At 37.9% G+C, this 27,346-nt stretch overlaps 2 protein-coding genes and 1 long non-coding RNA gene across 4 annotated transcripts in view; 1 reads left to right on the top strand and 2 right to left on the bottom strand.

Annotated features, from left to right (window-relative positions):
• Positions 1 to 3,376: 3,376 nt before the first annotated feature.
• Positions 3,377 to 27,346, bottom strand: part of LOC136254774 (uncharacterized) — a 41,397-nt gene continuing 17,427 nt past the window's right edge. The window contains exons 1-3 of one of the 2 annotated variants that reach the window (XM_066047518.1): positions 13,799 to 14,987; positions 4,358 to 7,710; positions 3,377 to 3,617 (exon numbers count right to left, since the gene is read on the bottom strand). In XM_066047518.1, the coding sequence (XP_065903590.1) occupies positions 4,359 to 7,710; positions 13,799 to 14,268 (3,822 nt within the window). In that variant the 5' untranslated portion in view covers positions 14,269 to 14,987 and the 3' untranslated portion in view covers positions 3,377 to 3,617; position 4,358. Of the gene's footprint in view, positions 3,618 to 4,357; positions 7,711 to 13,798; positions 14,988 to 27,346 lie in introns of those variants that run through there. The other variant, XM_066047519.1, reaches the window with a different exon arrangement.
• Positions 15,126 to 20,580, bottom strand: LOC136254775 (uncharacterized). Its single transcript, XM_066047520.1, has 6 exons — positions 20,110 to 20,580; positions 18,561 to 20,051; positions 17,513 to 17,713; positions 17,241 to 17,429; positions 17,090 to 17,191; positions 15,126 to 17,031 (listed from the first exon to the last, which is right to left on the bottom strand). Exons 2-6 carry the CDS (start codon positions 19,170 to 19,172, stop codon positions 16,321 to 16,323), a joined length of 1,815 nt encoding a protein of 604 aa, XP_065903592.1. The 5' UTR covers positions 19,173 to 20,051; positions 20,110 to 20,580; the 3' UTR covers positions 15,126 to 16,320.
• Positions 15,256 to 20,022, top strand: LOC136254776 (uncharacterized). The gene is made up of 13 exons (XR_010700741.1): positions 15,256 to 15,481; positions 16,332 to 16,498; positions 16,545 to 16,846; positions 16,907 to 17,022; positions 17,078 to 17,206; positions 17,291 to 17,440; positions 17,487 to 18,412; positions 18,574 to 18,689; positions 18,743 to 18,819; positions 18,872 to 19,065; positions 19,175 to 19,321; positions 19,386 to 19,663; positions 19,715 to 20,022. It is a non-coding gene; the product is annotated as an uncharacterized lncRNA (long non-coding RNA).

Raw genomic sequence — 27,346 nt, 5'->3', positions numbered from 1 at the left:
TGACTGCTCTATTAGAGTATATCTTGATTTTATTTGTAACCGCGGGCCTGCAAAACTAGGTATGTGGGTGCAAACTACACTTCATCACATAAAAGAACATATCTGAGTGCTGGAATAGAGTATCTGCACTCTGTAACTATTATTATAAAGCCAATACAAAGTGCTGAAAGTGCAATGGCATAGTAAGTTATGCTTAAAGTTTGAAAAGGTAGGCAAATTTTAAGTGCCCACATGCCCTATTTTCACAGGCCCGGTCACATTTGATGTTAATAGCCAGCCAAGAATCATGTAGTACATTGTTTTAGTGTTTTTCACCCATTGCACATTTTAATTGAATTTTTGAAAATCTTTTGTATTATGCTGACATAATACTTGATGCCTAACTAAACAAATATTTAAAATTGTACAGGTATAATTGGGGGAATAATTGTGGCAGTGGAAATAAATGCAAATGCTGTGAAAAAAAAACAGAAAATCACCTAATGGTATTCACTACATTGCATTGGCCGGTCAAGCAAACTTTGTTAACTGTTTCTGCTATACTATCAGATAATGTAAAGGGTGCCTCTACTCTAATAAAGCAGTCAAGAATGCTATACTCCCTTATAAACAAGGGTGGATTTAGGGGGGTGCTTGCGGCGCTGAAGCACCCCCCTCCAAAATTTTACAATGAGCAAGCTAGGAAGCTTTTAGAAGCTGTACTACAGGTGCAGCTGCATTTTATACACATGTATGGGCAATTAAAAGATGGAAAGAGCAAGGGAAATAGCTAATCTTATCCAAGAATTACTAAAAGGGGTTCAAAATTATACTTTTGAAGTATAAGTTTTACCTTAGAAGTTGCGAAATCCGAAATACTCTAATAGAACAGTCAACTACTCTAATAGAACATCCAACATTAAAACTATAATTTTCAAGAAGTTACCAAAGTGTAAGCTGAAATTAAACCTATTCTTCTAGACCTGTGCACTGCTACCCTCACCATTGTACCAAAAGCATCCTGCCATAATATACCAATCACTTCAGGTAAAGGATTTATACCTTTAATGTACTATAAATTGTATAAATCATCATTAATTGAAAATCTATTCTTAAAATAACCTTTTCTGTCAAATAGTTAAAGTTTTTTAGGCTATGCATGTGCTACAAACTTGATTCTTGGTTTGAAATGCTTCTCTTGCAAGTAAAACAGTAGTCTTATATAATAGTGAATTTCTTAAGTTCACAAGGCTGCAACATCTGAGAACTGTTCGTTTTTGTTTCCCTAGCTTGATCAAATCCCATGCTACATTTGTATAAATCTAGCAGCTTTGGAGTTTGCACTATCAAATCCCTTGAAGCTCAACTTTAAGCTTAAATGATACTGCAACATTTAAGTTGTCATGATCATTGTGTGCTAAAAAAGTGGCCAAAAACTATATTGTATTTGTTGACTATAGTTGTAAAACAATTATAATGATGGATGGATCCATAATTTTAAAAGTTAGATTGAAATAGCAACTTGCACTTCAGAACAGTGGCTACATATGAAGTAGATCCAATCCTGTGTTTTAAATATTTTCCTTGACCTTATACGTTAAATTAACTATACTTTCCATACACTCTTTATTCTCTTTGACAAGCCACTATTATACATTTTCAAATCCAATAACAAGAAACAGTGTATAGTTTTTAATTAAAATTACTTCCAACTGAACTCATTCAAGTTAAAATTACTTCAACCTGAATTCATTTACCTTGTACCCACATTTGGTTAAAAATAGCTCCTAGATTCAATCTTGTGATAGCCATTTTCCAAAAATTTCCAGGGGGTCCAGGAGTATATATGCTACCAGATCTAGAGTCCCTCTAGCTGGAGAATTATATAAGCTGAGTGCACATGCACTCCATACACTGGTGAGTCAGTCTACTTGCCCTCTCACTGCTTGAAGGTTCTTAGTTTACTAATTTGTTAAGTTACTTTACTGTAGTTGTACCCAGTTATACTGATAGTAAAATATCAGTAACTTTAAGTATATGGAACATGATTATTTTACTAAGTTTTAAACTCTCAGTAAACATCAGTGAATGCAGGTTTACTGAAAAACTACTAAAATAACAAACAATTAACTGTTCCTTATACTGGGGATATACCACTCTAGTAAACTAAGAAACTTCAAGCAGTGTCTCCACTCCCACTTACCCTTTCTACTGTTTGGACGGCTAGTGTAGCCTTGAGCCATGAGACTGTAAATTATACTACACTTCAAAACACTAAATTTGATCATTTGCAGCTGCCGATATCCATATGTTTCCACTACTAGTCCTTTAAGATGTTATGTTAGCTACATGGCTGCACCCTTTAGTTATATTGACAAGCTGTAGGGGAATAATGGTATCACATAAACAAAGTGACATCATTTTTCACTCAAAATTACTACCAGATTTAATCTCAATAGGCCAAATTTTCCTGTGGGGGCATGGCCCCAGATCCCCTAAATAGAGCATACTCCACATGCTGAGTGTGCTTCTCACACTAGTTGTATCAATTATCTTGCTACACATATAAATGCCCATTTTAGCACCCCCCTTCTGAGATCCTAGATCCGCCCCTGATTAGAGTATTTTGGATTTTTTGATTGTACTTGTAAAATTGAAATACTTAGGCAAACAAAGATCCTTAATGCACTGGTATGGTTTCCTGACCAGCTAGAAATGGGTTTAAAAGCCAGTTTAAAAGTTTCCAATCATGCCCTAAGGCTATGATTTTGATGTGGTACCATATCTCAAATGATTTAGTACACCTTACACAGAAAAGTTGGTACTTTTATCCCAAAATGAACAATTTTATCAAACTTTGTTGCTTAAGCACTCTACTACTATACTACCATTCTTATATTCATGGTACAACCATCAAGTTTACACTATGATCTACACCACACCTTTAAAAATAAAGTTTCACAGGATAAACCAATCCACACTCTGACAATTTGAAGAAAACATTTGTAAATGAAAATTCAAGCCAGCTAACAGTTTATAAAATTATTCTCTGGATCAATATTAATTTTGTGTCTCTTCCATAATAATTACATTTTATATTTCTGCATACCTTTCATGCTGACTTATGTGTATATTATTTTACATACTGTATGTAGCTATTGACCTACCGACCTAGTACTCTTGATGTTTTCACCCATGAGCAAAACTTTTAGTGGCCTTAGCTTGGCAAAAGTGCCATACAGTTGAACTCTGTTTAAAGTGTCCTTTAAACAAAGGACACTTTATACATGTGTTCTCTACAATACGTTGACATGTCTAGCTAACTGTGACAAACCACTAAAACAGTTTCACTACTGTATAAGGTAAGGATAACTTCTTATGTATCATAGATGGTATATTGTAGTTTTACAATATGGGTGATCCAAAGAGTTAACATAGCAAATAATACAATCTTACGCAACAAAAAGAACTACATCATAGCTACTATGGGGTAACAATTAGCATAAATCACATTATACATAAAAACTACAGTGCTTCAAACTATGGCTAGCATATATGTATCAAAAAAGAAGAAAGCAGCATAGTTGTATGTGTTCACAAAACAGGCAGATCCAGGGTAACAATACATGACTGCAGATCTGTAATCAAGTACAAAATATGAATTATGACAGTCTTGTGTAATACATATATACACCCCACACAGTATATACAAATTTAGAATCTGCCTCTAGGAAAATATTATAATATTATTATACATCAGTAGAGCACTTTTACGCTTTAATGGTAAATTATTCAGTTATTAGCATACTAAAACTTTCATACACTTAAGATTATATTTATACATTTTCATCATGAGCTGACACTGATATCAATGGGTCTGATGTTCAAACGTTACTTATTTTTCCATTCAGGACCTAACAGACATAAAGGTGATTGGTAAAAAAATGCTTGTCACAATGTGAAGGTCAGAGATGGACACATAGACTTTCCATTACTCAAATCACTACCAACTAATACTGTAATTTTACGAGCACATGTATCCATCTTGATCATTGGCATTGTTGAGTTCTTGAGTGCATGGCAGCCAGGCATTTTAAATGTAGTCACAAATATCGTAATAGTGTATTTACAGTTCCACAATATAAAAACTTACAACAATAATATTGCAAATTCCACAACGTATTAGATTCCATAAACATGAGTGCATTAATTAGCACTACAACAGCACTTTGTGCTCTTAAATGTATACCATAAAGTCAGCAACATCAGAACATTGTGTGCTATTATGTCTGCTTTAGGGCCAGAACAATAACTATTCTAATTAGTTTTTATATAGTACCTCACAAAATCATGCTACATATCACACATCACACACTACCTTATGGTTCATCTGAACTGTCATCTTCACTGTCTTCATTGATATCAAAGAGCTGTTCACCAATCATGACATATTTTACTTTTCTTTCTTGTATCTTTACATAGATACATTTCAACACAAGTATGATATAAGCCAAAAATATAATACAACACAAGGTAAACAAGAAGAGCAATAAACCTATGTCCAATGCAAATAAATATAATATAACTATCATACCACCACAACTGATGGGTATTGATATATGTTTCAGTTTGCTGGAAAGTGCCAAGTAATTGACAAGACAAATTATTGGAAGAATTGAAAATATCAGCACAGTATATGTACAGAGTCCACCACGAAAAAATCCACTAAACACAACAACAATTAATATCAACAAAATGATAGAATCAAAAAAGTTTAAACTTCTTTTTTTGTATGGCTGGAACCAGAGGTGAATTGCAAACATTAAAATACATACCATGAGGATGGTGACGGATGGATTTACAGATAAAAACTGAGTTACAATATCAGTACCATAAATCACTTGTCGACATACCAAATAGTATGCAGCAAACCAGCGATACTCTTCTTTGTAACATCCTTGTAGTTGATCTATTACTGGCTTGATGCTTATTAACTTGAGGTTAAAATAACGAATCAAATAACGTTGCATTAGTATAACAAGAGGTAGACCAATTCCAATAATCAGTTCACACAATATTGCTATAATACCATACAATATGTGACGACCATGAAAATATTTTACACCTGGAGATAAATATGTTTGCCATGCAAAAGCAGTATAACCAAAGAAAACACCATCATTCAAACCATAATAGACTGCTAATGGTTTCAGCAGCTGCACTGATGTATAACAAACAGAGCTATACGACAACAGCAGTAACAAACAGATGGATTTACTATTAACATATCTGCCAATGTATCGAGCCACTGTAACATACCTTCTTGCTGTAACAAAAACTAAAGTAATTAGAGTAGTAACAATCAAAGAATGAAGGTAAGTTAAGTATACATGATCTATTATCTCAGTTTTATGTAAACACAACCCTAAGTATCTGAGAAATGGTGGCTTTAGATTTCCTATATTTGAAAAAAATGATAAGACTTGCATCATTCCATTAATGTTGAAAGCATCAACCCAACAATAATCAGAATGTGAATAAGTATAAAACATATTAGCAAGTGCTTCCAGTATACTGTAGTAGAAGATGACACTATAAGCATATCCGGCAGTGACATCAAACTGGAAGTGTAACAGGACAAATACAAATAATATTACCACACACCAGTAGAACAAAGAAACACACAAAAGCAGTAAAAAATTGGATGTAAAATTGCATTTATTCAAGTGCACACATTCTTTTGTATCATACAGGATGGAGTATTTAGAACTGTCACATTCTCCGCATGCTAAGCCTGTCCAATTTGGATTACACTGATAATTGCTGTCTGGGAGTATTTCCTGATATTCAATAGCAAAATTTAAATCAAAGTTATGATTACACAAACTAGCAGGACAGCTATGCACATACTTTCTAAATCCATTACCAATCCAGTAACCTGGTATGATGTTATAAGCATATGGATCATACTGACCATGTAAACAATCTAATCCTTCTGGTACTACGTCAATATAGTGGAGTAGAACACATGATAGAGGCAGACAACCATGACCTGGATAAGCAAAATGTGCAATATCATTACTACAGTCTCCCAAATGTTTGTTCCAATGTGCTGCTACCTCCATTAGATATGAACCAATATGACCATCATCATCACTGACATTGAATGCAATATTTATGTAATCCCTATTATCAAGAGAGCACTTGACAACACTAGTGTCATCAGTGGCAATCATAAAATTACCATTACTATCAATAAAGCAATCATGATAAGATGATGAACAATTAATTGAGCAATAATAATTAGTTGGAGAAATTCTGTTATTAAAATAATCAACAAATTGGATTTCAATATGAACATCATGAGACTGAAATTCAACTTGGCACTTATCTTCATCATCAATAGTGCAAGTAAAGTTTGAGCTATCTACCGTTACGTATGACTGGAAGTTGGGATTCATGAAGCACACCGATGATGAAAATGTGTTTTCATTGAAATAAGCATATCCGTAACAATTTGTACCTTCCATGTTAAAATAAGCATTACTTTCTATCCTATTAGCACTATTACCTACAAACTCATTTGGAGCATTTAACAATGACAAATAATAATTATCAATAGTGTTGAATGCTTCTTTCTCTCCTGTAGATACATCAACATATAGTGCTCCTCCATTGGAAGTGGCAGTGTTATTTCTAAACTGTAGTATTGCTGTGGCAGCATAAAAGTTAGACTCTCTACCAACGTATACAGCTCCCCCATTACTCGCACTGTTATTATAAAATATAACAATTCCTTCAGTTGTAGTGATATTAGAATATAAAAAATAAACAGCTCCTCCATTATTACCAGCTTTGTTGTTACAAAACATTACTGTTCCATTGACACATACTGTACTATTATACACCCTAATAGCTGCACCATCCTCACTAAGTTTACCACTTGTATCAACGACAACATTATTGTAGAATGTTACATTGTGTAGCAAGGTAATATCAGTATTATCACCAACCACACTAGAGTTGGTGTTGTTAGTAAAGTTGCAAGAACTGATTAGTAAATTCGGAGTAAACCTATTTCCAATAATATTCACACCATAACCAGAATTGTTAGTAAAACTACAATCAATGATTGTGACGTTAACATCAGTTGTGGTGTTAACATACAATGCTTCATACTTGATTGTATCATAGAAATTTGAATTATACACAATAACAGATGTTGCTAAAGCATAAACACCACCATTGTTGTGGGAGAAACTAGTTCCATTAATGTGTATTGAACCAAACCCATTAAGTGTTAGAGCAAAGTTGGTGGAATATTGAAAACCACAATCAGTTATATAAGCATCAGTAAAGCCATATATTATAATTCCATTACACTTGTCCCATGTGATGTTCTGAATTGTAATTTGTTTGATATAATTACCCACTAAACCACCTTGATGATCACACATAATAGTGGGATTATTGTAACCTGTGATGATGATAGATGAGACATTTCCAAACTCTACATCATGATGTAATGGTATATCAGATGTTATTCTGATCTCAGTGTTATCTTGTATGTGGGTAAGAGCTAGGGAAAGGTTAGAACAGGAGCAGTTTCCATCAACACAACACTCTAGTATATTAGAACCACTCTGATCAATGGTTATCACATTTTCAGTAGCTAGAACATTGTGTGTGAGCAACATGACCCAGAAAATGAATATCATTTTGGATAACATTCTAAAGTGTACAAACATACGTATCAGAAGAAGTTATATGTATGAATAATTAATGTGACATTAGATGAACTAAGACTCTTCAGTAACTGTGCTGGAGAACTTTTGTTACGTATGATATTTCTATAATGATTACAAAAGAACATTTTTAGCAATTTTGGAGGCATCAACATCTTTGGTCCTACTATATACAGTACATATAGAAGGAAATTTCTAAAAGGTTAAATTATTGAAAAAATCAAAAAAATAACAATATTAATTATTGCGTAGAAATAGCTCTAGCTACTAGCTTCAAGGACAAAATTATTACATCTTAGAAGTATAACAAAGTTTGAGTGTTTGTTTTCTACTAATATCAGTTAGCTAGCTATAACTAGACTAGGCTTGTGTCAATTATGCCGGCATAATTTTTGGCACAATAGGGGATGAAAAGCATAATGCTGGCATAATGGAGCATAATTAGGAGCATAATGGGCAAGTCTCCACCACAATAAGTATAACAACAGTCACAAATGTACTAACCTGTTTTGGATGATGAAATGATTCCTAACAATGAGTAGAAAGATGCTTACTACAGGTTTACATTCAATGGAATAGATGCTTTACATTGTGGGTTTGAGTTTTATAGGACATATGTAGTCACATTCCAACTAGCACCAAGTCATGGAGAAGTAGTTTAGCTGAGCTCGAATTTGGTATTACATAATGTGTCTCATTGTCTGATTTTGAATAAAATGTGATATGATGATTTGGATTATTGGAAGCTCAATAAAAGCTCTGGTGATAATAAAGTTAGTGTTGAGTCAGTATAGCTAGGACATCAAAACTATAGTGAAGTCTCTGCGGGTCTACTGGGGTTAATATCAAACCAGGAAGATATGTCAAAAAGATCGAAACTCTCTAATAAAACAGTCAAACATTCTAATAGAACAGTCATTGCATGCAACAACCAGAGAGAATGAGAACCATTTAGCTAAGTGTTTATCCTCATGCAGGAGGCTAATATGTTCTTTGCAAATGCAGTCACATATTATACTGAGCAGTTGCTGTCCTTTGAATACCAATTGCTAGAACTCAGAAGATCAATCAGAAACCATGCATAATATTTTATCCACTCAAAAACAGCCAAGCTGTAAAAAAGAGTGTGGCCCTCAAAAGCCTGGGTGAAAAAAGTTGTGAAATCAAAGGTGGCAGCCAAGAAATGGCTGCAATGATGTTAATGCTTATAAATTTTAACAATGCACACAGCCATTATTAAAATTTTTTAGCATTGCAGCCATTTCTTGGCTGCCACCTTTGATTTTGCAACTTTTTTCACCCAGGCTTTTGAGGGCTGCACTCTTTTTTTACAGCTTGGCTGTTTTTGAGTTCTTTTTGTATTTTCAAAAACCAAATCCTGCACCTTTTTTACTGGGATATGATTTCCAGGCTGTTGTATCACAAGTTTAGCTAGCATAATATCACTTATTATGATGATTATGATGATGATGATTGACGCGAGTCGGTCATATTAGTCTGCTCGCAGACCACCTGGGGGCAAAACTAAGTCAATACTGCAAACATATATACCACTGATTGATACGAAAATGGCTCTGATTTGATGAAATAACTACTAAGTTGAGCCTCAAAGTGTTGCAACAATAGTATGGTGCTAATGTTCTAATAGAGCACACATTTTTTTGCTTTCGCTGAAATCATCTAATAGAACACACATAGAATGTTCTAGAACAATCTAGAGATTTTCTATTGGTAGATCAGTTTTACTTATTAAGCTAGAATTTTCATTTATAAGGTAGAAACTAAGTGAAGCGATCAGCCGAGATAGCAGTGGTTCAGTGGTTAAGGATGCAGGAATTAGGTATGGAGGTCCTTGGTTCAAACTCTGGTCATTATGAGTTCATTTTTTTCCGACATTTTTTATGCACCTTTTTTTGCCCCAGTGACTGCTCTATTAGAGTATCTCGATCTCGCAATTTTACACTTGCTTGGTTTTTGCTTTATAACTTTGTAGCTGTAAGTCTGTTGCTGTTCTAACCACCAAAAGGCACTCCTACAATGATCAGCCTATGTACACACGAATTTTCAAGTTATTCCTCTACTCTGTTTACCCTGTAGCCGTGACAAAAGTTTCATCTTTTTTTATGTATATAAATAAATGCTCATAGCTCCTTGGATATTTATCAGATTCATAGCAAACTTGGTACGCGAATGTACCTTTATACGCTCTTTACTTGTGCTGAACATCGATACAATGGAGTTACAAGTTTGTGTGTTTATAGCAATTTTTGCAAAGTGTGCGAAAAGAAATCAAAGCCCCTGTAGCCCCCCTACGGCGAAGAAAAAAAACAAAGAAATTAAAACAAACTTTGGCCACTCATATCTCAGAACAGCTAACAAGATTCCCTTCAGACTTGGTATGTGGCGTGGCCTACCTGGCAGGCACCTCTGTAGTGAAACTAGTTTCAATCGGATAAGGGATCATGGAGCTACAAAGGTGTGAAAATCACATTTTCTTTCTTCCTGTAAATATACACACAGTGTGGCGCGCCGGCTTCCTGGGCCGCCGACACACTACCGTGTGTCTTGATACAAAATTATTTGCACACAAAACTATACAAAGATAATACTAGACAATAAAATGTCATGTCTATAGCTTCTGACAGGCTACCTCCTGCTCTAATATGCCTAACTATGGAGCACATCCCCTTTTCAAGCTAGAGTCATAGCTGAGCCCATTTTATCCACGCTGAAATCTCTGGAAAATCTTCACATACACAAGCAAAAAGAGCAGGATGACTGCATTCATTGAAAGCATTCTTCATGTCTACCTTTAGCAGTACTAGGGAATCATCGGCACCATGAAGAGATAGAAAACAATGAGTAACATTCTAGACCTGCAGGAATACAACTGTCCATAGAGTAGGAAAGTATCAGGGAGGGAAGGGCAAATGATAAGACAGCAATGGCGACTAGCTAACTGACACAAAACCTCTCCAACAGCAATTAGGTGAACACCACCACCTTTCTTAAGCAGCACAGTAAAAGGAGCACCACACAACCAAGGAGCTAAACAGGAGGGACCTTTAACAGACAGAAGATGGTTCATAAAGAAAGTAAGAGAGCATATAAACACCCGACAGCAGCTGGGGCAGTGCTACCCAAAACTGTGTCAAATATATGTTTGGCACAAAGTTTGGAGGCCCCAGGACTTGTGCCCTTTGGAAATTGCCGCAAACAGGACAGAACCACAGAATCATCCACCGTAACAGATGGAGAAGAGTAATCATTATTCAGGATGTGGAGAAGTAGGGTGACGCTTAAGCAGATCCTGATAGGAATAATCATCATCATATCCTGTGACTCCAGTAGAGGTAAAAGCTTCAAGAGCATTGCTATATCTACTCTCATGTGCCTAATACAAAGCATGAGCTTTACTGAAATCATTGCAGGTGGTACTGTGGCAATTTTTAGTGCCTTTGAGATCATCTCACATGGATGACCGTAGAGTTCCCATCAGAGAGAGACCAAGTGTGCACTAGAAGAATGGAACTAAGAACATTGCACTGGCGGTGATGACTCACTGGAATTTTCAGAACAGCTTTAGCAAACATTAGCAATCTAACAAAGCACCAAGTTGACGAACAAGCCCTTCTAAGTTCCACACTTAGGACATGAGCCAAGAGGGGACGAACACTGTGAGGGATGTGAGATACCGTACAAACCATTACATGATCAAGTAACACATTAATCACTTCAGATTCCATAGCAGGAGGTCCTTGGAAAGAGCCAGCAGAAGCAGAAAGCAGCCCAATGTCTAGAGGGTAAAGTGAAGAAAAGGAATTAGTGTTAGGAAGAGAAACAGTAGGAGTTAATCTTGAAGCAGAATGAGAAACTCTAGGCACCTCCACAACCTCACTAGCTGGTACAAGTGGAGCACTACAGCGTACACCAGGACTACGTAAACGACGACAGCGAGAATTGTGAAAACGTGAGTGGGAAGCCCACTGACAAGAAGAAAGAGAACAGACTTAGCGACTATATGACTCAAAAATTTGTTTATAGTTTTGGCGGGAGACAAATGATGTACATAATTTTCAGCGATAGTCCGGTTAAGTTTATGGAGCAGCAGAACTGTGTGGTAACTGGTTTGTATACTTCTGCAGCAATTCTGGACAAACAACAGACTTAATATGTTATTCATAAGGTACATTATATGATGGTGTTAAAATATTTAAGTTGCCAGAGGAGTGCTACCTGCTTAAAAATAAAGCGCATTTAGAAGTTTGCCACCCCGGTTATAATATGATTCTTAATTTAATTTAATTTGTTTAATGCACATACCTCATAATTGAGTGCTATGTGCATGTGAAAAGATGTGAACTTAAAATTACTGATCTCTGATCTATGTACCACCACTACTAATGCAATTGAAATTTACCATATACAGTATAGTACTTTACATCATAGGGATCATGGAGGTTTGTATTTTCTCACAAAAATAAACCAGCCTCACAATATACCTACATGTTGTTGCTTCAGCCTGACAAGAGTCTTTTGGCATACCGCAATGCATACAACGCATGCTTCATGGAGTTACCTGTGTCCTCCTTGTATCCAATTACCTTTGATAGCAGTACAAGGTGTCAAGTACTGCATGATGGGTTCCACAGTAATAATCTGCATTTTCCATTGTGACTGGATTGACTGCAGACTAAAGTCCTTCTCTTAGTGTTCTTTATTTGTAATGTTGTGTACTGGGCTGAGCATTACTGAAAGCAAAACATTATGGCCACCTTGCTACTTCAATAACTGTCAGGGGTGTGCATTCAGGCGAAAACAATAAGCCTGGTGCCATTCTTTTTTCTAATGCGGTATAAACCTAGAATTTTTTACTAGGGGTCAAAAGAGTGAAACAGGGGAGTTTGCCTACACCCTAAGACATACTAGTGGATATTTAATCCCTAATTCTGTCTACCCATGACTGAATTAGGGATTAAATGTCCACTAGTAATCTTCAGGTATAGGCAACCTCCCTAGTTTCATTTTTTGGTTCCTAATAAAAATTTCTAGGTTTTTCTTGTACTTAAGTGTTTCAGCAATCATAAGCAGTGAAACAATGATGATAGCTAGTCTATTGGTGCGGTACAGGGGAACTCAAACTCTTTGGGACCAGGGGTGGTCCATAAGTCTGAAAAGTCTATATCTCTGAAACTGTGTATAAATAGACAACTTTAAAATAACACAAAGAATATTTTTTTAAATTTCAGTATTTCAACTACCCTAATAGAGCAGTCATTTCCGTAGTTCAGTTAACTGAAGTCCAGATAAGTGGGGTCCTTATAACTGAGGTTCCACTGTACCCACTGCTGAATTAGGGATTTTCTTGCATAGGCTACTTACTATCATTTATATTTCTTGTTTCATTGCAGAAACCCTACTTCATTTTAATTGCACTATATAGTTTATTGTTATAGCGTAGCTATGATAAGGTATTCAGCTGAATTTTAGTGGCTATGACTGTTATAATAGGTAATTATCATTAAGAGGTTTGCACTAACAGTAAAAATTATCCTCTTTGCTAATAATTATCAGTACAGAAATGGCAAGGTGAGCTTTTGGGAATGCTGCTAATGGCCATTGAATACTTTTACACAATGAAGCCAGACAGATTATATAGTATTCATTGAACAAGTGGAACAAAAAATTAGGAATTTTCAATATGAGTAGGGATCAAAGTAATAAAAAGTACTGAAACAAGAGAGATTATCTACCACCTGAAGTCATGCTAGTACACACGTAATCGCTACTTCAGTTGCCAAGATTTAAGATATAATGGCACTGAAGTAGGGATTACGTGTGTACTAGCATGACTTCAGGTGGTAGATAATCTCTCTTGTTTCAGTACTTTTTATTACTTTGATCCCTACTCATATTGAAAATTCCTAATTTTTTGTTCCACTTGTTTGTGTACTTTTTACAAACATTGCATGAATCTTATCTTTTATGTGCATGCAGTTTCTATTACACAGGACACTAAAGTTACTATTTCTTCAATGTCCATGGTTTGCTAGCTATGTTATAGACAACATTACCTGTGTTTAGATTCTTTGCACAGTTTCTCAATATTAGAAAAGTAGTACTTGCTGGTTGAGGATCTAGTAGCAGCACGGGATTTGGCAACATCCTTGCGGTAATGTTCTTTAGTGCTCTCTGCAGAATCCACACGAGACTTTTCCAAGTCTTGATGGTAGTGTTCCCTTTTCTTTTTTGCAACTTCAGTGCGAGACTTTTCCAAGTCTTGATGGTAGTATTCCCTTTGCCTTTCCGCTGACTCAATGCGAGACTTTGCCAAATCTTTGTTAAATGATGTTTTGGTGGCTTCAGCTGATTTCTCACGCAACGCTGTTACATTTTTGTAGTACTCATTAGCATGACGCTGTGATCGGCATTCACTGCTGTACTTGTCCTTTCTCTCTGAGAGTATAGCCTCTCTATGAGCTTCATAGTACGCCCTGTTATTCTCCTTCTTTCTACTCTTCCGTGCCGCTTCCTTCGAAGGCATTGCCGCACCCAATATTGCCTCAGAGAAAACACACAAAGCAATAATAACCACAATACCCTTAGCTAACGCTATTTTGCTACGAATTATTTCTAATATCGCTCAAATACTTGAGGTAGATACGTTGTTTACAGCAAAGAAATGCATTTACAAACGCAAGCAATATTAATTTTGCCGGTTAACTTTGCCAGAAACAAAAGATATAAGTCGCTAAATATATTCACTTACACGTACAAAGCTTCCTGATTGTAAACAGCTTGCTCTTCCTGCTCAAAATCAACTTCGAACTTTCAACCACGTGTATTCGAATATTTTACCGTGAAGATTATGATTACTCTATTTAGCGAGCACTCTTATTGAAACAGACGGCGCCGTACATTGAAGCCATTTTGTGGAGTTATTAACACTACCTGTAGTGAATCCAGGACAATGGCGACATTAAAGAACGATGAAAGGTAAGACCCTAGCGCAAGGATTGTATTTCTATCGGTGTAGGAAAGGTTTAATCTATAGGCAAAGCGAGCCGTTTTCATGCAAAAAGTAGGACTGTAGCTGTTGCCATCTTCCCGCTAGGCCTGGCTGAAGGCATCAGTTAGGGAGTCAGTCACTAGAAAATTCGACCAGATAGAATTTTTTAAAAAATTCGTGGAAACTCATAGGATGCATTTCGTGCCGTTTTGAAGGCAAAATTGTGACCTGATTTTGGAAAACCTACCTTTTCGGCACACTGGTCAAAAATGCTTTTTATAGCTTAAATAAGGCGAAATATTGTTGTGCACACTGTGTGAAAATTTCAGAGCGATTCATACAAGCGTTATAAAGTTATGGTCAATTTACTCTCCAATACATTACAAACTAACTTTTCATTATTGGTTGAGTTGTGCTGTAGTATGTTTCCGTAAACTGTCCGTAAGTGATTAAAGTCGACAGATGGGAACAAATCACTTCTTGATCAACTCCATTCGCTTTAAACGATTAGAAGCGATAAAATACGGATTCGTTGTAATAATATCACGTGTCCTTGCTTAATTAAATCACGTGATGTTTGAAGAGAGAGCACATGTGTCACGGCACCACTGATTTTGTGCTTCTTTCTTGCCTTACGCAGCGTTCTTTTACAACTTTTGTTGAGCGCACGGATAATAGATGAACACGAAGGGGATAGAAGACAACAATACTAAGGAGAGGAAAATTGCTCCGTTTGTTCATGGATCAAGTAAGTCTTTTTTGAATATTTGTAAGGCCGGCGCTGTAGATTCTGTGTAATATTACTCACTGGTAGAGTTTTTGTGTAATTTGATAGCGATGTTCAGCACGACAATCGATTTTTAGCTTTAGGAGTTTTCTAGAGCCACTGTTCTGTTTTTCCCAGTGCTTATAATAGGGAGCTAAAGTTATAATAGAAAGTCACGTACACCGCAACAATAGGGTTCATAATTATTTTGCTGGCAAATGTTAAAAGTTGAATTAAGCTGTCTGATTGCATACCTGTGGGTGTAAACAAGTTTTTGACTTAGCCAGGTGTCTAGGCTACTAAAGGTTTACATTGTTTATACACAGTGTGCTAGCTAAAGCCACTAGTAGTGGCCTGGATTAAAGTTAGCACTGTTGATACCCTTGTAAGTAAGTACCAAGTGAGTAAGGAGCTTTGAATTGAGTTGCAAGTAATAATCGGCAGGAATTGTTTTAGTCTGTTTTTGCTTTTACTGTGGTTATGTGCTAGCATATGCAAGCAGCGTAGCGTAAAATGATACCCACTTCTTCAACTGTACTATAGCATGGAACTAAGTGTGTATGTTTTTAACAGCAGTTGGCAGAAGCTTGCATTCAGAGAACATATTGGCAGAGTGCAAAAAAATTCATGAAATCAGTGGCTTTTCAGGGTAGACATTGTATACATTTTTTGTTAAGCCTCAAGAGAAGTGTGCAATGTGGCATACGCTTCAATGTACTAGAAATACTTACATGTCGTTTTTGAAATAATGGTCTCCAGAATGAATAACTAAGAATATTTACACATATCAGCTACATATCTAAATAATAATGTTACTATTCTCATGGTTTAGGGACAGTGGGTTTAGGGCAGACCAAGTCCTGTGCCTCTTCAGGAACAAACTCTCTAATTTTCTCGTACAAATACCACTGACGTTCTGCTGACAGTCCTGCTGGAACAATTACATTAGGCAGTTCACCAGGTTCTGGACGCCATGATGATGATTTCAGCAGACTGATCGTACGTTCTGGGTCATCGTGAGTGTTTTTTACCATCACTTTTCCAGGGCGGCTGCTCAGAAACCTAAAATGATGCATCTGAGTGATGCCTTTTAACGCGGTTTTCACTGTTTTCTCCTCGAAGTAATCGCTCCAATTGTACATTGGAACGATGGTTGTTCCATCTTGACTGCCAACTAACTGGGCAAAATTAGGAGCAGCTGACTGGTTGACTGCAGCAACAATGTCATCAAGACAACCTATCTTCGTCTTGCGATAACGTCGCTTGAAAAGACCAAAACACCAGTCAGGCGAGAATTTAGTGTGCCCGACTGGTAGAAATGAAATCTTCACTTCAGTATGGAGACCAGTGAGTATCCTCCACATCAAATAACACATTAAATATCGATTTTTGTTTTGCCCAGTACAGTTGTCTGCATGGAAGTGTACAGATGTTTCACCAAGGCTATGGTGTGCAAGAAAATGGTGCAACATTGAGATGATTATGTTGCCACCTTTTCCAACATTAGATGCCTCGTCAATCAGGTAGTTGATCTATAAGAAAACAATGTGTAGCACTGATCAAACAGTATTTTCATAGATAATGTCTTACTTGCCGAGGAATCGCCTCACAGCAAACGCCAAAAATGGCACACTTACGTGGTGTGAGAAAGTATATTGGACCTGGCTGAAAGGGATCACACGGGTAATGCACCTATAAGCAGACAAGGTACATCTACAAAACTTTAAGTATATTCAAATACCTGCTGTGCCATATCAAAACTGTAGTGTATCGTCCCTTTATGACTCTTAGGTGGTACACAGGCATCTGGAGGTGGGGGTCCAGCAGAGAAGAGTTTCTCCAGAGTTGTTGCACTTTTCTCACAAGCGCCCCGATATTTTGCCCTTTCTTCCTTAACCAGTTTGAGGTGTCTTTCGGCTTGCTTGATGGTCTGATAAAATGGTAATAAAAGATCTAAGTTCATTGTTATTCGTACTTATTTATTTAGGACTCATTAAGAAACAAGCACAATACCTGGGATTTTTCCTCATCTGATCGATTGATGGCTTTCATAATCAAGGTGCTGTTTGTTTGGCAAGTCCAGCACAAATCACTCCTTGGTTTAGTGATCACAATGTGAGGTGCGAGCTGACACCAGTACTTGCGAAATGTTGTAAGTTCAGCATAGCGAATTCCAGTAGTGATGCATGAAGTCTTGTAACATTCCCATACACACTGTAATAAAAATCACTCATGATCAGTATGTGTACAGGTGCATAATTTAGTAATCAATCAATCACTTAACTATTATGTTGTATGTGGGGAATATGATAACCTGGACCGGACCAGACAAAAGGTCAATTCTCCAGGCATGCAAGATTAACCATATTTTACTATGATTTGTATCCCTATAGGTTTTATACACTACTCACCTTGAAGGAACTATGCCAAGAACGAGATCACAATATTGAACAGCACGCGCAATCCACTGTGGAACAATCCAACTAAGTTAAACGCTTTATAATGCGTTTCACCACATGGTCGCTACAAAGCTATGTGTTCTTCCTGCTGTACTTGTGTAGAACAACAGTCACACACACGAGTGGCTGTCTGAATTTATTAGAGTCGCGCTGAGCAGTCATTTATCCCCAGGACATTCTACAATAATTTGGTGATAGATAACACATTGAATTAAGCAAGGTAGGCAATCCTGAATATAAATATCTTGTGTAAAGTTCATGACTCTAATAAATCCAGGCAGCCACTCTTGTGTGCCTGTTGTTCTATGCAAGTACAGCAGGAAGAACACGTAGCTTTGTAGTGATTGTGTAGTGAAATGCGTTAGAAAGCGTTTTAGCTCAGTTGGATTGTTCCAAAGTGGATTGTGCGTCTTGTTCAATATGGCGATCGCCTTCTTGGCATAGTTCCTTTAAGGTGAGTAGTGTATAGAACCTACAGGAATACAAATAATAGTAAAATATGCCTAATCTTGTATTCCTGGAGAATTGATCTTTGGTCTGGTCCGGGTTATCATATTCCCAATTGTATGTTACTATATTCCTATTTTTATTAAAAGTAATACCTTCTTATTGCAGCTGGATGGCAACAGCTTCAAATCGTCTCGTTTGTACCCAGGTATCCTACCAGGCAGCAGGATGGCATTATCCTCAGCATAGTTTTGCAAAAACTGTACAAGTGCTGTCTGATCTTGGTACGTGAGTGCTTTAGGTGGTAAGCGTCGTTTATTTTTATGCTCTCTTATAGTCAACCCATTTTCAGCATAATGCTTCTTGAGAGCTTGCAGCTTGTACTTTGGTCCGACTCCAAGAAGGAAAGCAAAGGTAGCCGCACAAACTTGATGTCCATTGTGCATGTGCTCCGTTCTGTACCTAGATCGCTTCTCAATTTTGTGACGACCATGAACGATGTCTTCATCAGTGCTTATGGTGGACATAATTGAGCCTAGGATTACCATGTCAAGTTGTTCATGAGAAAGCAAAGCAGCCTGTGCTCGAATGTCACGATAATACTCAGCTGTAAACAAAGTGCTACATGGCCTATCACCTACTGCCAGTTTACAACCACAGGTATCATTCACAAATTTTGCACATTTTTCCTCATTTGATTGTTGTGGATCATCGTCATCGTGGTCGTGATGGGGTTGTCTCCTAGTACTTGTGTTGTTTTCTCTCATAGGAGTATCATCATCGTTAGTATGGAGTCTGGCAGCTCTGCTGTTGGCAACTTCATTGCTATTGATGGAGAAAGACGGCTGACTATTACTGGTCTGTGCTTCACGAGAGTCACAAACTGGGGAACTACCTAACAACTGGCTTGTAACTGGTAAGTGCTGACCACTACTGATTAAACTGTAACCTTCATTATTATGTGATTGATCACCAACTAGGTACTGGCTGTGATGTGGTTGGTTGTCAGCATTGGCAGCAAACCAGGTACTATTCCTTGGTATCTGTTGACCAGTGAAATCAAGTTGCAATTCACCAGGACCAAGAGTAGGAAGCCAGTTGGTGGTGCTATTCCAATTTTGGACGGGAAATGGTTGTGAAGTGTACAGATGACCATGCTGACTGGTAAGCTGACTACCATAGCCAGACCACTGCTCAGTAATGGAACTACACCAGGACGAATGGTTATAGCTGTTACCAACCCAGTTATGATTAGCAGGTAGCTGTTCACTGACATATAATTGGTGGTTATTTGTGTGCTCACTACTAGGCTGGCTGTGACTAATAGCGCTGTCTTCACAAGAAGCATCCTCCCAGTTTGTATCAATGTGGTTACGTGGTGTGCTACTAGTGACTGAACCAGGAGACGGCAGAGAATTGGTTGTATCTAGATGAGCGGTGTCTGTTGGCACAGTGGTAGCAATAGGAGAAACTCTTATTTCAGCATCAAAAATATCTACATGTATTCAAAATTGTTTCAAGTTAATGTATGTAACTTATGTGTATTAGTATGGTATTACCTTGCTGTATGTCATCACATTCATCAATATTGCTTGTGTCTGCCACAACAGACCTCGATTTCTTTCGTTTGCGCCGCCTGGTTGTCTCTGTGGGTAATGTAAGCGGTTAAAAGGATTGCTGCGGTGGTTTCATCGCATTCCTTACCTTCTTGGTCACTGATTTCGTCATCACTGCTGTCGTCACTTTTATCAAAATAATCCTGTACAAGCGCCTCAAACTGTGCGTAGTCATTAGAGCTTAGTCGCACAATTCCATCATTCGCTAAGGAGTTAATAGCCGACAAAACCCCGCTTCTTCTCGATGAAGTAGCCATAGAGAGTTGGCGCGTAAAGAATGAAGGTTGGCGCGGAAAAGAAGTTACGGCTGGAACAAATGGGATGATTTGTAAGTTCCCGTGTTACGCATACAGTGAAATGGCTACACAGTGCGACATTTTTGGGAATATCTCATGATAGAAAATACCTACGCGTGTAATATTTTATACCGACAAAGAAAGATAATCTCTCTATGTATTCATGTAAAAATATTGCCATGCGATTCTTTTTGAAAATTTTATTATCGCTGCTTTCTGAAATTTCTATTTGTGCCGAAAAGGTAGGTTTTCCAAGATCGGGTCACAATTGTGCTTCACTTTTGTAATACAATACTGCTGAATCGCCGAGATGGTTTTGCAAGTCTGCTTTTGGTGCATAATTTTTTGGCGGAAAATCATGAACCTTGACGATCCCTACCATTAAGTACTACCGTACTTAATGATAACAGGGAATGTGATAATTGTGAGTTTATTTTAATGATGCCAATTGTGTGATGGCAGATTATTGGGTGAACAAGCCACCAAATGTTCCTTATAAGGTAGCAACTGCTATATGAGAGTTGAATTTACTGTATGTATATACAGTGATTCATAGTTGTATGCATTAGACCACAATGCATTAGACCACAATAGTTGTATGCATTAGACCACAATGCATTAGACCACAATGCATTAGACCACAATAGTTGTATGCATTAGACCACAATGCATTAGACCACAATGCATTAGACCACAATGCATTAGACCACAATGCATTAGACCACAATGCATTAGACCACAATAGTTGTATGCATTAGACCACAATGCATTAGACCACAATGCATTAGACCACAATGCATTAGACCACAATGCATTAGACCACAATGCATTAGACCACAATGCATTAGACCACAATGCATACCATGCATCTTGTTGCACTTTCGGGCTCCTGTGCATACATTTGTATTGGAAAGTATTTGAGACCTTGTGACAGTGGTCATTACAAAGAGGTGACCGCTCAATTCAGGCAACCGTTAACACAGGTTCCACATTACTGTTAAAGACACCACTCACTAAAGTAAGCAGAGTGCAGCATCGATTAAAACCTCAAGGGTATTTAGGTTGCTTAATTTGTGGTTTAGTGTATATGTGACCCGCTGAGTGAAATTTACACACAATTAATATGAGCACGCTTTAATCACTTCAGTACGCAGTGAAGCAAAGCTCAAACCAATTAAACCTATACGCCGTAATGATGACATTGGATTTGCTTGTTCATGGAGAGTAAGAATTAAAATCATTGTTTTGCAATCATAGAGTGTAAGGCACGTGAGTGATGGACACTTATTTGTAGAAATAAAGTTTATTGCATCATTTCTTTGTTGGAATAGCCTTCTTTATTGTCCGCATGGATAGGCGGCTGGATATAGAAGTTTTAGAACTTGCAATTAAATCTTTGTCTGCCCTATCTGATCACAGTCGCAAGGCTAGAGGCTAACCAAAGCAACATATGGCCACCCTTTTATGTCACAATAACAAACTAAAAGTATGTGTCCTCTGTGCCTTGTACTTCCATTTATCTTCACTCAGGCTGGTCATCATCTTTTCCATGCAACAAAATCATAGTTCAGGTTTTACTTTTCTGCATTAATGCTTTCTTTGAGCAGCATATTTAGATGCCACAAAATTATTTAAAGTAGCTACTCACACTACTTCAAAAGATACCAGACACCAGGAACGCATTGAATCCTACAGGCAAGGGAGCATGTACAGCAAATCAAACATGGCTAACATATGCTTTAATTTGCAACATTTAAAATTTTCTAATTAGTATATTATGTTGAGGAGCATGCTCGAGTATACCCTGTTTCCGCTGCAATGAAGCGAAGCTATGTAAATGAAGTTCAATGGCCCGGCAGAGGAATAGTAACACAGGCTAAGCAGGACAGTCTTTCTACAGTCGCTAATCATGCAAAATTGCTCCGCTTGACTATTTCAAGCTTTAATTTTGACTAGACAACCTTCCTATCGAAGCAGCTTTGCTACCTTCACACAAGAAAATGGCTATTCAGTGTATATACCCCTGTTGTGCAATATAACCAATCATATACATAGTAACACTGGACACCATGTTTGAATTTTGCCTGTAATATTGGTAGTGCATGGAGTTACATGTTCCTTTGTCCATAGGACTCGATGAGCTCCTGTGGACAACCAGTAGACACCTGTAACTTTGCAATAGATTTGAGATCACGTTCATTAATGATCTTGATTGATTAATAACAATCAAACACAAAGACCACACCGCTTATCAATCTATTTACTCAAACACAATGACTAAACACCCTTATTGGTTTATTATTATTATTGTTACTAGGCCCGGGGCAAATACAACCAAGTACAATCACCAACAGGACAACCTACCAATAAGGCAGTGCATGACCAGTACAGTCTCTGTGCGTGTGTGCGCGCGCGCGTGTGTGTGTGTGTGTGTGTTGGCACATAAATTGCAATTATAATCAGATGCTTATGTTTTATTGGGTATAATCAAGACAACAGCCACATGCACTCTAATCTAATTATATACATATATAGCAGTCCCTCAGAATTCATACTTAATTAAGTCTAGGATATTAATTTGTGTACTTGTACACAATTTATGTCCTCCTCATGTGATATCAGTTGTTTAAATGAGGATGGATCAGGGTGATGGATTGAGACATGGCTGGAGTTGCCAAGGGCAGACCACAGTGATATCCAAGACAAAAGAAGCCGAGTATTTCCACTATGTGTCACACACAACCGCTATCTGACTCAGTCTGCTGAGTTACATTTTTAAGTATGAGATTGGCCAATATGTCAAAAAATGGTCAGATGGTGTCTTGGATACACTGCAAGATGAAATAAAATGTGTAGCAGATCGCAGTGAAAGGTGGCAGTGTCTTCAAAGGAATACTCATGGATATGGCACATCAGTGGTATGCAGGCACTGAATGGTAACTACAGTACAGATTGGCACTTCACCGCACGTAGCAAAAGGAGATAATATTTTATTTATTGTTACTGGGTAGTTAAATACAAACACAGTGCAAACAAACAATGCAAACAGTATTACAACATGAAAACATAGTACACCTCTGTTAATAATCCATTGACTTGAATGCTCGCCTGAACACATGTACTGGCAGCTGGCATGGCGACTTGGGATGGCTTACAGCGGCACCTGGCACTTGTCTGAACAAAGGTCTGGACACAAACGATTAATAGACAGGTTAGTAGTAGACCTGCTGATGGTCGCTCATGGTCGCTAATCTTCTCTGGGCCTTTAGAATCATGGGCGTGGTGCCGGGCGTTATATAGAATTACATGTTCGTTCAAGTCACCAGCACGAACAGGCGTAATTATTATACGTCTGTGCCTTTGTTCACCGGCGAGTCGAACCCCGGTTAGTGCAAGTTCACAGGCCTTGTAGTTTTCCCAAATATTAATTATTTATTTCATTCATTGTTATTATTTATGACGTAATTTTAACCGCATTTCGTATTATTCTTAGTACTTGGTTGTATAATTATTAGCACTTTACAGTAACCAGCACTGAAGGTCTGACAGCAACATGTGCTGCAGCCTTAGGATTACCTAACCTAACTTAAAGGACTTAGACCTAATGACTTGACTTAGTGGCTGATAAGGTGTAACAGAAAAGGGGCCAAAGTAAGGAAAAAAACCCTCCAACCCCAGGATTCGAACAGCAGGTCACCCAATATCTGGTCGGGGCCACACTCAATCTTCCTCCAGGAGGGATGGATTTTCTTCCTTAAATCTAAAGTATTTATTAGGCCAGGCCAAGTTAATTCACAGTTTATCGTCACCTCCCACATGGGTTTTTACGAATAGAGCAATAATTTCATAATTCATTATTTCTCACGTGATAATTATTGCATACGTTTCTGGACTCGTTTTTGTATATTAAAACATGGTGTGTGCAACAAACATGATGATTATCCCCAGTCTGAGACTTGTTAGAACCTTCAATAATGGATTTCTAAAGAGAGATTGCATAAACGAGTAGCTAAGTATTAACAGTGACGTAACCACATAAGCTTGCAATTATTGTAAAGTAGCTAGTAACTGTGTGAAGCTAACTTTTAAATGTTTTTCCATGTTAAAAAATTATGAAATATGAAAAATGACCTCCCACCCACATGACTTTTTCAAATATCCCGGACGATAAACTGTGAATCAACTTGGCCTGGCCTTATTAGCACCTTTCAGTGACCAGCACTGAAGGTCTGACAGCAACATGTACTGCAGCCTTAGGATTACCTAACCTAATTTAGACCTAATGACTTGAATTAGTGACTGATAAGGTGTAACAGAAAAGGGGCCAAAGTATGGAAAAAAAATCCCTCCAACCCCAGGATTCGAACTGCAGGTCACCCAATGTCTAATCAGGGCCACACTCAGTCTTCCTCCAGAAGGGATGGATTTTCTTCCTTAAACCTAAAGTATTTATTATTTAGGTGCCTTTATCAAGACACACGATAGTGTATCGTGTGGCCCAAGAAGCTGGTGCACCATACCATGGGTATATTGACAGGAAGAAAACGTCATTTTCACACCTTTGTATCTCGGTGATACCTTATTCGATTGAAACCAAATTTGCTACAGAGTTGCCCACTAGCCAGGGGAGTCTACATACCGACGTTGAAGGAAATGGCTCCAGCCATTTCCGAGATACGAGCTACCAAAGTTTCGATGTTTTTTCTTTTTTTTTCTTCTTCGTGTTTTCGCACACTTAGCAAAAATTGCTATAAAGCGCAAACTTGTACTCCACTTGCCTTGAAATGTAGCACACAGAAAGGGAGTCCAAAGGCAAATCCTAGCATCAAATTTGGTGTAAATCCAATGAATGGTTCAGGAGTTATGACCGATTATTCACGTAAAACAAGATCGATTTGTTGTCACGCCTACAGGTTAAACCGCTTCATGGAATGAGTTGAAAATTGCTATGGGGATGGAGTAACCATTGTAGGAGTGCCTTTTGGTGGTTTGAAAGGAATCGAGATAAAGACCATGGAGATATGACACAAAACCCAACCTGTGTCACAATTACGCGATCGATTTTTATGAATAAAAATGTATTAGTTTTTACGCCTACTAGGTAGGGTCCGCAATGCGAAAAATCGACATCCTCCAATCGACTACCTAACTATTGTCTTGTGTTAGGCTAAGTGTAACTTGAATAACACCAGTGTGGCAGCCAAGTTTGTCACTTTCTTCCGGTAGAAAACGATACAAATGTCTTGAAATCACGTGATTTTTCGTTGCAGCGGTTTGTAGGGTTCTTTATATGCCACGATATTCACTCTCAACATTGTTCAAGCAGTCTATCACCAACTCAAAGTATTGGGGGTTTGATTTCATTGGTCAGTTTCTGGTGGCAGCACGATCTGTGCGCCTTTTTGGCAACAAACAAAATGTTTCTTCCTCTGGAGCACAGAACAAGCAGAGCAGCAACTATGCCGTGGGTCAGCAATGATCAGCACTAGGTAAAGTACCTGCATGCGGAGTATGGTTATAATTGAAGCTTATTAGCCATCTGGCTGAGCCATCTATATCTTGAAATTCGGCCAAAACGATGCAATTTTTGCAAACAAATACCAGAATTGTTGATAAAGCGGCGTAACAGTACAAACTTGGCTGCCACGCTGACGTTATTCAAGTTACACTTAGTCTAACACATGACAATAGTTAGGTAGTTGATTGGAGGATATAGATTTGTCGCGTTGCTAGGCAAACCGCTTAGAGCAATGAGCTGAAAATCAGTGTATAGCTGGAATAATCTTCATAGAAAGTCCTTGCAGTAGTACAGAAGAATCGGATTACAAACCACTGAGTTATGATTCGAAAGCCAAATCCGTGTAGCAAATGCAAGATCGAGATACGCTAATAGAACAGTCACCCTAATAGAGCATTCAGCTAATTTATTTACTCCATTATAGAATTCTATTACATTGCAGATTATTCTGTAGGGAGTTCAGCTGCAAACAGTTAGTCTTAGACAGTTCAGCAAGAAGCAAGTCACCCTATAGAGAGTTCAGCTACAAATATATTGCTGTAGTGATTCAGAACATTACTATTCACACTGAAGAGGGTTCAGCTATAAACAAGTCATGCACCCTGTAGAGAGTTCAGCTACAAACAATTCACTGTGAAAAAATTCTGATACAAACAAGTCTTCATGCAGAGAGTTTAACAATCAAAATCCACCATGTAAAGACTTCAGCTTTACTAACAAGTTACTCTGTAGAGAGATCAACTATATATGGTTAGAAACAAGATATATGTGACTGGATCTACGAAAACCGTTCTTATCGCCCAAGACAGGAAGTTTGATTTTTTCACACAAACACAAAGCTTAATGAATGCACTATCAAGTTTCACTGCCACAGTCGACCAGAGTGAAGTGGTCTGCTTTTGCTGGCTGCTTTTTCAGAGCACAGTGGCGAGCCGTACGAGTGGTCTGGGGTCTTGATGGAACCCTGGCCAACCAGGTGATGGCTGTGTGTGGCTGTACAGCTCCGTGGTGTTGGACAATGACCTGTGCTGTAAATTTCCTTTCATTTTAGCTAGTTCTGAGCCCTGAATGGCCTATAACTTGGCCCAGTTCATCCCAGCACGTTTCTTTTCAATTTTTGAACACCATCTTGCCCGCCTTCCAGGGCCCCCACCTCCCACCCTTCTGGAGCTCGCCTCCCACCCTTCTGGAGCTCGCCTGATACAGACAACCTCAGTTTAAAAACTATCTAAAATGGCGGGAAACTTAGCTGCTGACTACTTCTTCAGTGGATGATCAGGAAGGTAAGAAATTGCTGTGAAACGTGTAAAAATTTGGTATGCGTACCTACCACCATTGGCCAGCTACAACACACTGAATGTTTAAAACCGACGTTTCTCGATACTTTTAAATGGGCGATAAGACCGGTTTTCCCAGAGACAGTCACATATAGCTCAGCTAGAAAACGTCACCTTGTAGAGAGTTCAGCTACAAACAGATCACACTGTAGAGAGATCAGATAGAAGAAGCCA

Source organism: Dysidea avara, chromosome 4 (assembly GCF_963678975.1).
Source record: "Dysidea avara chromosome 4, odDysAvar1.4, whole genome shotgun sequence".
NCBI lineage: Eukaryota > Metazoa > Porifera > Demospongiae > Dictyoceratida > Dysideidae > Dysidea > Dysidea avara.
Note: the sequence above shows the minus strand (reverse complement) of the source record. Positions and strands in the feature narration are given on the sequence as shown.